Genomic DNA, 14,779 nt, shown 5'->3' with positions numbered 1-14,779 from the left:
GAATTGAAACGTATTGAATGCATGCAGAATGCTGTGTGGCATTCCTATCAGTCTCTCAGCATGGAGATGAATGTTCCCACTGACAGCAGAATCAGAGTTCACTCTGTGGTGCAGCGTCCTGCTGGGCTGGGCAGCCCTCTCTCTCCCACTCTCTCTCTCTCTGTGCAAACATGCAGCTAACCACATAAAACTCACACAATAAACACTGAGTTTACCCTGTCTGAGTCACACCTTTTTTTTTTTTGTCTTTGCATTTAAGCAAATTTCGCTCAAACAGCAAATCGGTTTCAGCTTTGGAAAATGATCGACCCGCATTCGACACCTCGCAGTTTGTTTTTCATGATTTACAGCATGTTTCACTCTCCTGCTTTCCCTTCCCTGTAATGGAAAAAAATACAACACAAAGAGACGGTCTATCAAGATGGAAATGAGAATTTGATATTGTAAGTTACAGACAGCATCTGTTTGCAGGAGATATGCTTGTGCATTGGTATGTGCAAGCTATTTCTTCAAGTGTCTGGCATTGATGGCCTAGCTGTTGCTGTAAAGATTGACAAAAATTCTCTGATTCCCAGTAAATGGGCTGCGGTGGCGAGGTGCCAAGTCTGTAATGGAATCCTGCAGCGTTCAGCAGTCCCGACAGGAGCTCGCGTCCATCCCAATCCCATAACCTATCCCGACAGCACACATTTTCCCATTACAGCCGGTGGAAAAGCCATGCACACTCAAACTGGTTGCTGTCATTGTGGGATATACAACGTGTTTGGCTGGTCGAGGGAGGCAGTATATTAGGGGTGGTGAGAGTGAAGCTGTGCATGGCTGGGCAAAAGGTATGAAACCAGAAGTGTGTTTTGTTGTTGGTCTTGTTTCATTTAGCGGCACAGCAGGTGTTGAAAAGAAGGAAAGGCAAGGGCACGGAGGACAGCATTCCAGTATTTTTCTATCTTTTCCTGAAGATTTAAGCCTATGTCAGCTTTTTCATTACAGCCCTTTTCATTTTCAATATTTCTTCTGAAACAGGCCTTTGTCCTGACCTTTCAAATGGCCTTCGTGATGCCTCGAATTTAAATTTTGCATACCAGAAAACAAATAAGCAATATTTGCTTTCCTTTAACTGAAGAGGTCATGGTTTTACAGTCATCTCTCAAGAATATTGTCTACTTTTAACAAAACCTGGTAATAGGAAGAGCCTTCAAGATACTTTTCAAATGATTCTTTGAAGCGCTGTTCATGGGCATGGCGTTGGTGGGGAGACATTTGGGCTGAATTCCTCATTATTGCATGACAGGGACACCTGCTGGGAGAGGAAAGAAAACAACTGCCCCGACTGGAGAGCTGTAGCCATGCGAGAGGCGCTCAGTGGCAGAGCTTGGGTTTCACTCGTCTGAGAAATTTCCAGAAAAAAAATGACACCAGGTGATAAAAAAAAAGAAGAAAAGACATTTTGCTTGCAGAGAAAAAGTGGGAAATGCACTGTTGAATGCTTTGAGTGCTGCTGTGTGGTGTTTAGAGGTTATTCAGCATGATAGGGACATCTGATCGGGCGAGTGTGAACTCTATAGGTGCAGTGGACAGAGATTTTATTGCTGTTTTGATGAGGCAAGTTCACAAAGTTTTGTGAGGAACTTTTTTTTCTGTTTTGCAGTTTTATGAAAGTGTTGTGTGTTTTGGAATGACAAGGATGTGTGTGCGTGTGTGTGTGTGTATCTGAGGAGGGCCTTTGGGCTGTGTGAGTGGGCCGGGCCTCCACACATACACGCACACACACACACACACACACGTACACGGGATCAGAGGCAGAGCGGCTCTCACCCCTGCCTCCCTTTGATCTGTGTCCCCAGGCCTGCCTGCCCGCGCCGCGCTGCACCGTACCACGCACGCTGACACCATGCTCACCAGCGACTCCCCACAACTGTCTGAGAGAGATAAGCCAGGGGAGACTCCAAACTGTGCTGCTGCTCTTCCATTAGCTCGCGCAGACGCTTCTTTTAAAAACGGGATGAATTATTTTTAAGAAGCAAGCTCTGCCGTTGCCAAAAAAAAAAAAAAAAAAATAGAGAGGGGAAAATGTACGGAACAATCTGGAGCGCTGGCTTCATTCCGCCTCCCTCCCTGACTTCTAACAAGACATTTTGCACCTGAATACCAATGAGAGGGGGAGATTCATGTAGTCCCCCACATTATTAAAACTTGGGCATTAAGCCTCTCACCGGGCACTGTGTCAGCTGGCAGGCTCCACTGACAACAAATCAAAGGGGATGAGCACATAGCCTGCATTCATAGCTCAGCCACTCGCAGAGCAAGAGGGGGAATACATACTGGTTAATTAGAACTCCCATTAAAACAAATACTGTTTCAATTTGGCAAGTATAAAAAAAGATGTAAGAGGCTTTCAGAAAAAAGAGACCTGCAGTTGGCAGCTGCCAAGAAAATCCAGGGACTGTAAATCATATCCACTGGCTATACTGTTTCTGCACAGATTATTAGTGTTTGCTGTTGTTTTGCAACACTTTTGAACTCTGAGGAAAGATTTGGTGTGTCTGACACCAGAAATGTACCTCTGCACACGTCGCGGTCGCCCTCGTGTTGTGTTGGCCTTCGCCTTCTGTAGGATCGTGTTTGTTCCTGCAGCTTGCAGAGACTTATATCTGCATGTTGCTTTTATGAAGTAAGACCGAACTTACAACGTTATTCGCAGTCTGAAAAGCTTTAGGACAATTTACAGAACCAGCGAGCCGCTCGTGGAGCTCATCGTGGTCATAGCTGCAGCTCTACATGTGGGCCTCATTTGCTGCTAGCTGAGACAGCACTGCAGCTTACTAGCCATCTGTATACCTGAGCCATTTGTTGCTCACTCCATCTTTTAGGTCTCCCGAGCACCCAAGTGAAGCCATTTTCTTTTTCATTCCAAAATATTTTTGGTCTGAGCTTTATGTATTCATAATCTATTTTTCACCTACCAACCTTCCTTCCCTCCATTTGGCTTTTTGTCATCCCATGATGCCTTGCCAATAGTGCTTTGCTCTCTCCCTCTCTCTCTCCCCACCTTCCTCTCTTGCTCCAACTCTCTCCCCTGGAGAGGCAGCTCTTCTCCCTACGCCCAGATGAAAGGCTATGGCGGACAATAAAAATGCTATTTAAATGCAAGGGTGTTTGTGTGCGGGTGAGAGATATTTCCTGCTGAAAGTGAGCTGCTGCATCCTGATAAATAGTAAATATAAGGGAATGTGATTTACATTTATCTTGCAGAGGCAGCCAATATGAATTTCAGTAAATCCTAGAAGATGGGGATTTAAGGAGGAAAATGACTGAGACTGATTCACATGCTGTGTGTCCCACGCAGTTGAAATGCCTATAAGGTGGAGAGTGGTACTGCCTTTATTAAAGTATAGGCACAGACATCGATCCTATCTAAAATACCTATTACACACAAGCGCTGTGTCACATGCACATCTGCGGAGATTTACAGCCTCAATTTGAAGGTGACTTGTGCTGAAGCAGCAACAACAACAACAACAACAATAATAATAATAATAATAATAATAATAATAATAATAATAATAAAATACTGTAATTCTGTAATAGCAGGCTTCAGGGCAGGTGAAGAGTCTGATGGGCATACGCTGGGTGACCTATCTCTTCGGGGTCAAGGGTCAGGGTGCAGGGGGTTATGGGACAGCCGGGGGAAGAAGGAGAGCCGGTTTGCTGTGAACCTGTCCTGCTAGCCGGAGGTCTCGGGATGTTGTCTAGCTACATGTGGTTCCTTTTAGTTCCAGATGCCACTCTGACAGGTGCATAGATGTGATTAATACTCTCTCTGACTTTTTCTCTCACCCACGTTTTCATTCTGACCCTCCTTCCCTCTGTGTCTCTCTGCATGTCCTTCATTGGTGTCTTAGTCCCTGCTTCACTGTGAACTCGAGCTCGAGACCGCTTTTGCAAAGTTGATCTAATGCTCACTGTTTTCTTAACCTTTGCAAATAGATTAAAAAAAAAACACTAGGAATATGAGTATCTATTATCAGTAAGCTTCACTGCACGTTTTTCTCTGTCTCGCCTCCTTTCTTCCTCCTGACAATGAGATGAGAATATGGGAGGTGGTTGGGTCCTCAGCTGGTTGTCTCATGCAGCAGCTCTCCCCTCTCAGTCTCCAGCTGAGAGCTATTTCACTATTTATTTACATGTAATTATGGCTATGAGGTGCAGATATTAACACTGTCAAGAACAATTTGACCTGACATTTTTCACTAGACCTGGCCCCTGCTGTTTTTAGCAAACAACCACCACCCTCCCCTCCTCCTCTTCTTCCTCCCCCTTCTTTTCTCCTTCACTCCCTCGATCTGCCTCGCTTTCCTTCTGGAGCTGCTCCCTCGCACATTTACAGACCCTGCCTCGCTGTAACCACTCTCCTGGAATCAGAAAATCTGCCGTTTAATTTAGAAGAGGCGTTGGTGCAAGGTGCAGAGAGAAGTCTTTGTGTGTGCGTGTGTGTGTGCGTGTGTGTGTGCGTGTGCGTGTGTGTGTGTGTGCATGCGTGCTTTGAAGGGGCCTCTCTTGTTCCCAGTGGCTGAATCCATCCCATAGTTACTCAAGCATATCACTAGCAGAGAATAGAGGATTGCTCCCCACACGTTCTCCAATTGCAGTCCAATAGACGGCATATTAACCTCTGGTTAGTGCGGGGCCAAGTTTATAGCTTATGCTGCGGGATGTTTAGGAGGGAGGGGGACCTTCCTCCGGCTTGAGCAGCTGTGCTTTCTTGAACATTAGGGCTAGCATGAGCTAAAGTGGGCTGGAGAGGATTTAGTTTAATGAAAATTTGCACAGAGACAGAGAGAGGGGGTGAGGACAGCCCCAAAAATAAATATGAATTCTATTCCATTTCCGCTTGTTTTCGCTTCCTTTGTATGCATGAGCGGCTTCACGGCGTGCAGGGAGAAGAGACACAGGCGCAGGACGGCTAACGTGTTGTGAGGAGTGACAGCTTGTTCCAGTGCCCACTAATCGTCCTCATCTGTGCCTGCCTTGTCAATGCCCAGATTCTGTCAGTGCCAATCAGCCAATTAATTGAACACAATTAGCACCCCACCCCAGCCCCCGACATGCAGCACATTCTTCAAAGGCCCATTTCTCTCCCTCCAGCACCATCCCCCCACCCCTGCCGCCTTTCTCATTCTACCTCTCATTCTGCTTCTGTCTCTTCATCCTATGGCGCTGGTGGAAGACACTTTTCAGTTTTTATTAATGTGCCGCGGCCAATTAACGCAGTGGCATGCAGGCCAGAGCCCGTCATCTGCTGCCTGCCACCATCCTGGCTGTCTGCTGCAGCCCCGCGCCACCCCTCGCGCCACCTCCACCGTGACCAAAACGCTTTAATTCAATTTATGCAATCACTGTTATTTTTAAATAGTCATTTTGTCTGCTCAGATGAGGGGCCTTACTGCCCGCTGGGCCGGCCCTCTCATGTGAGGAATGGGGGAAGGGTGGAACACTGTGGGAGCAGGAGTCGACTGACTTGGGTGGGGGGGTCCCTGATATTTTTATTTGTTATTTTCTCCCTTTTGGTTTGTTGTGTTTCAGGTTTTTAGGTGTTTTATTCAAAAATTTGACATGAGGATCTGAAACAATGAAAGCTATGACTTAATTTAGCAAAGTTATCAAAATATGTAGGGTTTTTTTTTTTATTCTGTGTGTCTACATATACATATATATTTTAGGAGTCTTTATTTAATATTTCGGCTGCTCTCAAAGTCAGACACTTTCCAGACACTGGATCTGTGTGACTCCTGGGTCACAGAATTAAACACTATTCTCTTCCTGTAATCACACCCTCAGGACTTGCCTTCAAATATTGATCTGAAACTCAGTGTCATCACTGTGGATCTTTAATCATTCTCTGCTGCTGCGAGTATCGGCCAGGCAGATCTGCTAAGGTGCAAGATGCTATTCTGCAGCACTCAGATAACTTACAGACATTTGGAGTGCTCATTTTTCCCAGTCTGCCCCGGTGACCTCTGCCTAACTTAAAGGTACATCTTGGGGGCATTTTGATTTGGGCAGAACAGGGAGCTATCGGTGACAGAGGAACTAATCCAGTCTTGCGCAGATTAAGAGTATTTGTGGAGTGGGGTGTGTTGGCGCTGGCGCCGGGAATGGAACAGAAGGGGCTCCTATCAGCTCTCCAGGCAGGCTAGCCCTCAGGCCAGCACAGTCCTACAGGAGTCTTTGTACTTCCCAAAGCCTCCACTTTCCTCTCACTCACTCTATATCACTTTCTCTTCTCTCCTCTGCCCCCCTCGCCCTCTTTCTATAGGCTATCATATTTTCACTGCTCCATTTCCTGTCTTTCAGTTTCTGAATTTGTGTTGTTTTCGTCCAATGCAAGAGTTCATGTGACCACTTATTGTCGTCAGGTGCTTGAACGGCAACAAATAGTTGCAATATCATTTTTCTGAGTCCCAGATTTGAGGTATATTAAATCCAGACTGCTATGTTTAAAGATACATGATTGCTTCACATTTCAATATTGCACAAGATATTAGAACTAATAACACAACAAATAGTGGTATTACAGCACATCTGCACTCTATTTCACTGCCTACTCCCCCCTCCCTTCTGCATTTTTGTTTTTATTTTTTCTTGTAGCACTCACAGTGTTTCTCTCAGCTCTGTGTCTGTCACATTGTTCTACTCTGGAAAGAAATCCAACAAAGAACATCTCGTCAAACATTCACGCAGACAAAAAAAAATGTAATTTGACTGTTGAAGAAATTAGGGAGGTATGAAAGGGCCTCTTTTTGTGTTTCAAGTGCGCTATTTATTTATCTGAAAGGATGCACATTGTATCAATTTACACTTCCCCATTCACTTCGCCACAGGCTGGAGGGCTCAGAAGTTGAGAGAATTAATTACTTTTTTATTATTATTTATAAAGTAATCTATCTGTAGAGAGGGAGCGGAAAAAGGAGAAGGAGAGGGTGAGGGGAGGGGAGGGGGTGAGAGAGGCAGGGAACGCCCTGGAGCATTGTCCTTTAAACTAGGTCCTGGCTCACATTATCTCCCAAACCAGCACTCACACAACGTCAAACAACAAACGAACTCTGGGCTGCTGAGGACGCTGTATGCAAGGAAAGAGGACGTGGGGGGGGGGAGGAGAGGGAGGAGAAGGAGGGAGGGAGAGATGCAGGGAGGAAGTCTTCTCTGCAAAAGAGTAAAGAGTATGTACGGAAAAATAATGTGGTTGTTACGATATTTTTCTCATCTTTTAAATTTTCCACTAATTCAGACTCCACAAGTCTTGTTTAATACACCCGCGTGTATACTGAGATATGTAATTTAAAACTTGAGGAACATCCTGGCGCACCAGACCCCATCCAGCGAAACTCCATCAAATGTTGCACTGACAGTAAACCTGTCAATCCAAAACCGTGTTCCATTAATGGGCATCAAGCTGTGTGCATGTTATATGTTTAAAAGTAGAAAAAAAAGCGTGGTATTCCTCCCTGAGAGCAAATTTGCTGATCACAGATTAAAGAGACTTCAATATCTATAAAGTTTTGTTTTGTACAGCAGGCAGTGGCAGAAACATGTGAAGCAAATGTGTTTTTTTACGAGCTTATGTGACTCAGTATCATCTAACCCCCGAGTGTTAAGTCAGAGAACTTTATGGGTACATCAAAGTGGCAAAGCCATGCAATTAAAACTGACCTGTCTAGAACACAGAATACTGTACATGTGGGTGGAAGGAGACAACTTTGCTGAGAGGCTGAAGTGACTCCAACGCAGTGCAGTCTGGCGCTTGAAAGATAAGTTCACCTCCAGCTGTCCCTCCATCAGATTGAGAGGACAATTGATTTTCTTTCATAGTGGTGTGAACAAAAAAATCTCACTGATGCACAGCTCATGAGAACCAGGCTACTCCAGAAGAGCTCACCTTCTTCCTTCTGCAAATCACTGAGACAGGACAACTGAAGGAGAGCGACATCCTCACAGATGACAACACTTGTTAGGCTCTAAAGTGGCCGACTCATCCTAATTCACTAAAATAGCCAAACTGGTACAATGTCGATGATAAGAAGTCATTTTCTTTTGAAGAACTTTTATGAGCATGAATAATATTCAGGCCAATTGTCAGCTATTCTATTTCATGAGGAAGCGATGTAATCAAGCTTCAATTAACCAATGACTAAAATGGACTTATGCCCTACGGCCGTCTCTCTCAGGACACTTAACAAGCTCTCCCCCTTCACTCTGAGCCATCACAAACCATCAGGACGTAACACTCCCCTCATCCTCCTCGGAGTCTGCAGCTCGGCCCCATATGGGGGGAAGCATCACATGTGTCCGGCATGAAGAGGGCCATGAATCTCCCTCTTATGGATAGATGTCACATGCTTTGTCCACAGATGTTGAGGGGACGGGGTGGGGGTTTCCATACTGATAGAATTAACATGTGGAAATGACTAACCAGCCTTTATGTTTCTGATGTGCTTCGAGTGTTTTATATTTCCTGGGAGGCCTTTTCTAAAGATATGATTAATTTGCAGAATATGGTTAATTTTCCCTCTGTGGGATAGTTCTGGAGTAGTGCATCATTTGCGGACTGTTTGGCTTGCCCCTGCATTGCCTCTACGCTCGCAGCGTGTGTGTGTGTGCACACGCGTGTCTGTTCATGTGCCCATGCATGCTAGCATATGTCTGCGTGTGTATCACCCCTGTGTAACCACCTCCATGATGGGCTAATTGGTTTAGCAGCCAAGGGGCCAAAGGCCAGTGCAGCATAGCAAAACTCAACATGAACCTGATGTTGAAGGGAAGGCTTCCCTGCTATAGGAGGGAAGCATGTGTGGGACAATTCCCTTTTTACCACCCCCTCCCACACACACACACACACACACACTCCACTTTCCTTTTTCACTTAAAGAAACTCGCAGCATAAGAAAACAAAATTCTTCACAGTGTTCTGGACCGCTGTGCTTCAGACTGGAGTAGCACTAGAGGTAATCTCTTCCATTTTAACATATTTTGAGACCTTCTTCTGACGAATGTCACATGCTATTACATTAATCTAGAATATTGAATTGGAAGCTTTTATGCACTATGAATAATATACACACTGTGATATTCAGGCGAGCTTCAACCTGCAGTATCAGCGGGCCCCTCAGTAAGGTTTGTGGAGCCTACTTTGTGTGGGGATCTGAGGGGATCATTTACCAGTTCCAACTCCATTACTATTCATGAGATGGGTAGGCTAGGGGCGAGGGATTAGGGACTCCCTTGGTGCTTGTTGTGCTGTAGGCTGGGGCTCAGGCCTCAGGCTCCGGGACAGGGGCTGTCTGGCACGGATGGTGGGTCTATTATCACCCTGGGACCCTTCTGTCCCACAGCAGAACACTTACTGGCAGCGCCAACTAATGGAAACAGTCTCTCTTGTTCCCTTTCTCTTTTTTTCTAACCTCATCACCCTCCTTGTATCCTTCCCCCTGCTCTTTAAAAAAAAAACGATGGGGGAAGTTTTTCCCTTTCCCTATTTCAAAGTTGAAATGGTGTATTTCTATTGGCATCTTTACCGTGAAGTGCCAGGATGGCTCTATATTTGCAGAAAAAAAGTACTTTCCCTCAACTCTGTCAATGCTTTGATCCTCAATTTTCCAAATTTCTAACATCCTTCGTTCCCCCTTCCCCTCCAGGTGATGAGTATCCTGAGCAACCCCAGCGCCGTACCCTCCCAGCCCCAGCACGACTTTTCCATTTCCCCCCTGCACAGCAGCCTGGAGAGCTCCAACCCCATCTCAGCCAGCTGCAGCCAGCGCTCTGACACCATCAAAAGTGTGGACAGCCTGGCTTCCTCCCAGTCATACTGCCCCCCCACCTACAGCGCCACCAGCTACAGCGTGGACCCCGTCACTGCAGGCTACCAGTATAGCCAGTACGGCCAGAGTGAGTAAACCCCACATTTAACATTTAAAAACTGTACGTGTGTGTTCAGCTTGAGCTGTTGCATAAACAGCCGCTTTTGTCATTCTGTGCAAACAAGAGCAGGTCATTCCTTTATTTCCTCCTCTTAAATTGACTCGATTTAAAAAGGCGTAGCGATGCCCAGCACCCAGGCAAGAGAGCCTCCTGACCTTTGCACCCCGGCTGGTGGAGACAGACACGTGCTCTTGATAAAGCCCCCCCCACACACACACACACACACACACACACACACCACCAACCAACACCACCACCATCCTCATAGAGAGCTGCCTTAGTCACACCCCACTCCACTTGGATGGGAAAGAGGAGAGGGCCACTTCAAAGAACGGCACACCCTCAGGGGCCACAGTGTCCTCTTGCCCACCTCTCCCTCTCTCCCTCTTTCTCTGTTCTCCATCACGCACACACATACACACACCCTCAGGGCAGGAAAGAGTTTGCTTTATTAGATTAGCATAATTGACTGATGCTGTCACAGCCATTCATAAGAGGTAAAATGAAGCACACTTCCCCAACAAGCTAGCCAGCGCCAGCTAGCCGACATTTGTTTGTATTTATGTGCAGCTTCTAGTCGCGATTTGGTGTATTGTGCATCTGCTGGTGTTTTCTTTTTTTTTAATGTGTTTGTGTTGCGGTGCGTGAACGCACGCGAGCGCGTGCCGATCCGTCACGTTTTGTGTGCACGCGCCAGTGTTTTGTCAGCGGCAAGAAACTGATGGCAGTGCGGATGTGAGCTGATGTGAGGTTAATTAAGATGGTGATTGAGCACAGTAGATGGGTAATGAATGGAGGAGAGAGGAGAGAGCTGCTGTCTGAGGATGAAAATGATCGGCCATGTGGAGTGTGGAGGGCATGAAATCAGAGATGCCAAGTGTAATGAAGACTGGCACATAGAACACACACGGGGACCGTCTGAGTGACAGCATGGAGACTTTACCAGGATGCACATGCTCCGTGCCAGCGGCGTGCCAACCTCAGACAAGGGACAGGGGAGGGGTTTTTATCTTTCACTCTCTGTCTGTGAATTGTTTTTCATTTGACTCACTCGCTTCTGCCACAACTTATTTCAGCCTTAATCAGAGAAATGAAACGAGAGTGAATAGGACATATGTCTCAGGAATCTACCACCTGTCTGACGTGTGTGTGTGTTTTTTTCCTGTCTTTTTGTGCCTGTGCAGCTGCCGTAGACTACCTGGCTAAGAACGTGAGCTTGTCCACCCAGAGGAGGATGAAACTTGGAGACCACTCGGCCGTGCTGGGACTGCTGCAGGTGGAGACGGGTCAGGCCTACTAAAGCCCCCGGGACACACCCTGCGCCGCTCTCCTCCGCCCTCTGCCACCCACCTCCATGCTCCATCAAGTCTGGACTCCAGCTCCAGCTCGCCTCTCTGCTGCTCGACCTGCAGCCCGGCCATGACATCAGCGCACGGACGCGCAGCCTCGCTGTGCAGCAGAGAAAGGGACGCTTGCCGGTGTGACAAGGCTCTTCGGGGAATGGAACTAAACTTTTCACGCCATTGTCAACCACCAGGCGGCTCTGCACCCTCTCTTCTCAATATTTGGGCGTCTCTGCCTGCTCCTTGTACTCCTACCCCAGCCCCAAACCCTGTTTTGTTTTGCCCAGAAGGCCAGACAGGACCCCAGAACACCCGAGGATAGTCGGCCGCCTTGGCCCGGGTTCCTTTTTGTCGTGGCTGCAGTCCAGCACACATTTAGAGCCATCAACAACATGTACTTTGACCTTGCTGTTCATAGTAGTTAACAAAGCCAATATCATTTGAACGACTCTTATTCTTGTTCCTTTTTGATATTGTTAAGATTATTGTTGCTGTTATATGATTATGGTTAATGTGATTTATGTTGTTCTTTGATTCCATTCGTATCTCTTTTCTCTGTTCGATGTTGGTGTGTAAAACACGGTGTGGATGACTGAGACGATTCGGGAGTGAGTGTCTGTTGCGTGTGCATGTCTGGCGTGTCGGCACAGTCACACAAGAGAGGATGATTGTTTTCCAAGCTGCTGTTCCCCTGCCTGTTCCCTGAGCTCTAATGTTCGTGAGCGATTTGACCTTCCCACTTTCATATTCATCTTGACATTCCTAAAGAACTTGGCCACTCTGTGGGAAGTCTGGCTGGAAGGATTCTGCAGGGAATTAAAGCAGCGTTTTGGCGGCCAATAGCTTTCCCCTTCTAACCTCCATCCCATCCTTAGCCACGGTCCATGGGGAGGGGGGCATTGTTTGCAAAAACAGGATTGGGGAAATTAATGTATTTTGTTTAGAAATATGGACCTTGCCAAGGAGGGCTAACTCAATTCCCCCACCCCTCTGCTCCTCCCAAATCCCATCTGCCAGGGATGGTGACTTTAACAGTGTAAAGCAGATTAAATCACACAAAAATAATGTCAAAGCTAATTCACAGTGACCCTTCCCATTACCAGTCAGTATTTCTGTTTTCACAGAGCAATTGCCACATTCTGTAAATGCACCTTCAGTTGGTTTCCACTCTCAGACTAAACAAACATTCCTCGAAACATTCCACAAGCTCCATCTGCGAATATACTGCAAGCATTCCAACGCTTTCTGTTATGAGATTAAGAAGTACACAAGCTGTGCCATTCACATGCACTCTGGAAAATCATATAATCCAGTCAGTTGTGAAAGGGCACAGGTAACACCACTGATTGGCCCCCCTCTCTGGTTTGGACCGGAGCCCCCTCTAATCCTCCGCTTTGACGTACTCACTGAAATGTACAAAAAGAAGAAAAAATTTAAAGAATAGTGGATATGAGACATTTGTGTAGCACTCATAGTTGACTTTCGACACGATCCAGGACCAGCTGTACCCTTGAGATGTGTGTGATTTCTTTCACCGGCATCAGTGTGATGAAGACGATGATGATGCACAAAGAAGCGTATCTCAAGACGGGGTTCGGTCCTCTGTCACCTTTTAAAAGCTGAAAACTGTACAGTAGCTGGAGCAGATTGTGTATTGTTTGTTTATAAAGAGTATGTTTTATACTAAAACACAACTATGTTGAGTGGTAGGTAAGCGAGGGATCTGTGGAAGTAAATGTTTGATTTGAGTTTCCTTAACTGGCTTGTTTTCTGTTGGTTTTGTTTAAATTGTATTTAATTGGTTTACTTGTTTTGACCAAAAGTTCTCTTTGTGTTTTGGGCCCAGGTAAGAATGAATTTGTATAAATTAGTGAAATATAAATTCCATTAAAAATGTTCCAATTAAAAGTTGTATAAAAGAGGATCACACTGAGCTCAGTGGAAAATGAAGGCTTGGTGACACAGACAGACTCCCTGGACCACAGGACCGCTGTATATTCTAAAGGTGGCTGGATGAAACATCTTCATGCATCAGAGCATTTCCAGGGTGTTTTTGACCGCCTGATCTCACAGACTGATTATTAGTGCAGACCGGACTTGACTGGACCATGGACCAGAACACACCCGAACTTCTGTGTGGGCGTCCACAAACAATCCAGCACGATGATGATGATGTTGATGATGATGATGATGATGATGATGAAGCTGGTGAAGACAGCCTCTCTGCTCTGGGAAACTGAATCAAGTCACATTTGATTTGTGGACCAATAAAGACTTGAGGAGAAAAAGTCAAAGTAACGCTGACTCCGCACTGAATCGCAGCAGTTCCAGCTGCTCCGCTTAGACGCCTCACTCATGTGTATATTTTCAAAAGGAAGAATTTTAGAATCGTCTTTAGTGTATCAAACCCATTTCTAACACTTGCGTCAATAAACATTTGGATATTTAAAGCATTCGACTCCTTATCCCCCCTCCCGTCTGTTTGACCCTTAACCTGTTTAGTTGCTTTCTGACATCTGTGCTTTGCTTTACTCCTTTTTCTGTTCCGCATGTGTGTATATTATCATGGTATAATTTATTCTGCTGTATGAAGTATTAGAGTAGTGGGAAACTTGTACTGGTATTTACTACCTTCAGCCTGTTGGTGTGTTTACTGTAACACTGGCGTAACTGTTATCAATTAAAGATCCAAAACTGATTCTGCCATTTGTCTCTTTTTTATTGTGTGTGATGTTTTGGATGTTTTATTTTAAACATTTTAATTCCAATTAGTTTCACCATGTATGTGTGTGTATGTGGGTGTGTGTGTCAAGTAGTGTGATTCCTTAAATTGATTACAGAAAATTAATCAACAATCGGGTGATTTTTTTAAGCCATTCTTCAAACAAAAATGACAGATATTCTCTGCTTTCATCCTGTCAATTGTGAGAATTTTCTGTTTTCACTGTTGTTCATTACTGTGAACTGAATATCTTTGAGTTTCGGATAAAAAAAATGCAAAGTTTAGACATCACCATGGGCTTAGCGATGAGTATTGTTTTGCATTTTGTGACATTTATTAGAGCATAGACATAATAATTCATTAAAAAAAAAAGATCAGAAGAATGATGAAATAATTGCTGGTTGAGGCCCTAGTGTTAAGTTTATGAGCACACCTGTGCACAAGCTGTATACTTGCAATCATGCGTACATGCACACGGGTACATGCACCTTGCCTGTGCATGCTGTGTGTGTTCAAGTACATTAGTGTACATTAGCGGAGCCAGCGGGCCACCAGTGACTGTTCCAGTGCTGGTGATGTGATTAGGGAGTGATGAGAGCTCCCAGACTCAGAGACACAGACTGAGAGCGTGTCTGGTTGCAGCTGTAGGAAGTCATTCATTCTGTCCACTGACCAGCAGCGCTGTCCTCTCCCGCCGCTGTCTGCAAATCTCTGTGGTATGGCGTGAATGCAGGGGAACTAA

General features: G+C 45.6%; 1 protein-coding gene across 4 annotated transcripts in view; it reads left to right on the top strand.

Moving 5' to 3' along the window:
• Positions 1–11,272, top strand: part of pax7a (paired box 7a) — a 43,127-nt gene extending 31,855 nt beyond the window's left edge. For all 4 annotated transcript variants that reach the window (XM_041962880.1, XM_041962905.1, XM_041962889.1 and 1 more), the window contains exons 8-9: positions 9,690–9,939; positions 11,157–11,272. In XM_041962880.1, the coding sequence (XP_041818814.1) occupies positions 9,690–9,939; positions 11,157–11,272 (366 nt within the window). The remainder of the gene's footprint in view (positions 1–9,689; positions 9,940–11,156) is intronic.
• Positions 11,273–14,779: the final 3,507 nt, after the last annotated feature.

Source organism: Chelmon rostratus, chromosome 2 (assembly GCF_017976325.1).
Source record: "Chelmon rostratus isolate fCheRos1 chromosome 2, fCheRos1.pri, whole genome shotgun sequence".
Classification (NCBI taxonomy): Eukaryota; Metazoa; Chordata; class Actinopteri; order Chaetodontiformes; family Chaetodontidae; genus Chelmon; species Chelmon rostratus.
Note: the sequence above shows the minus strand (reverse complement) of the source record. Positions and strands in the feature narration are given on the sequence as shown.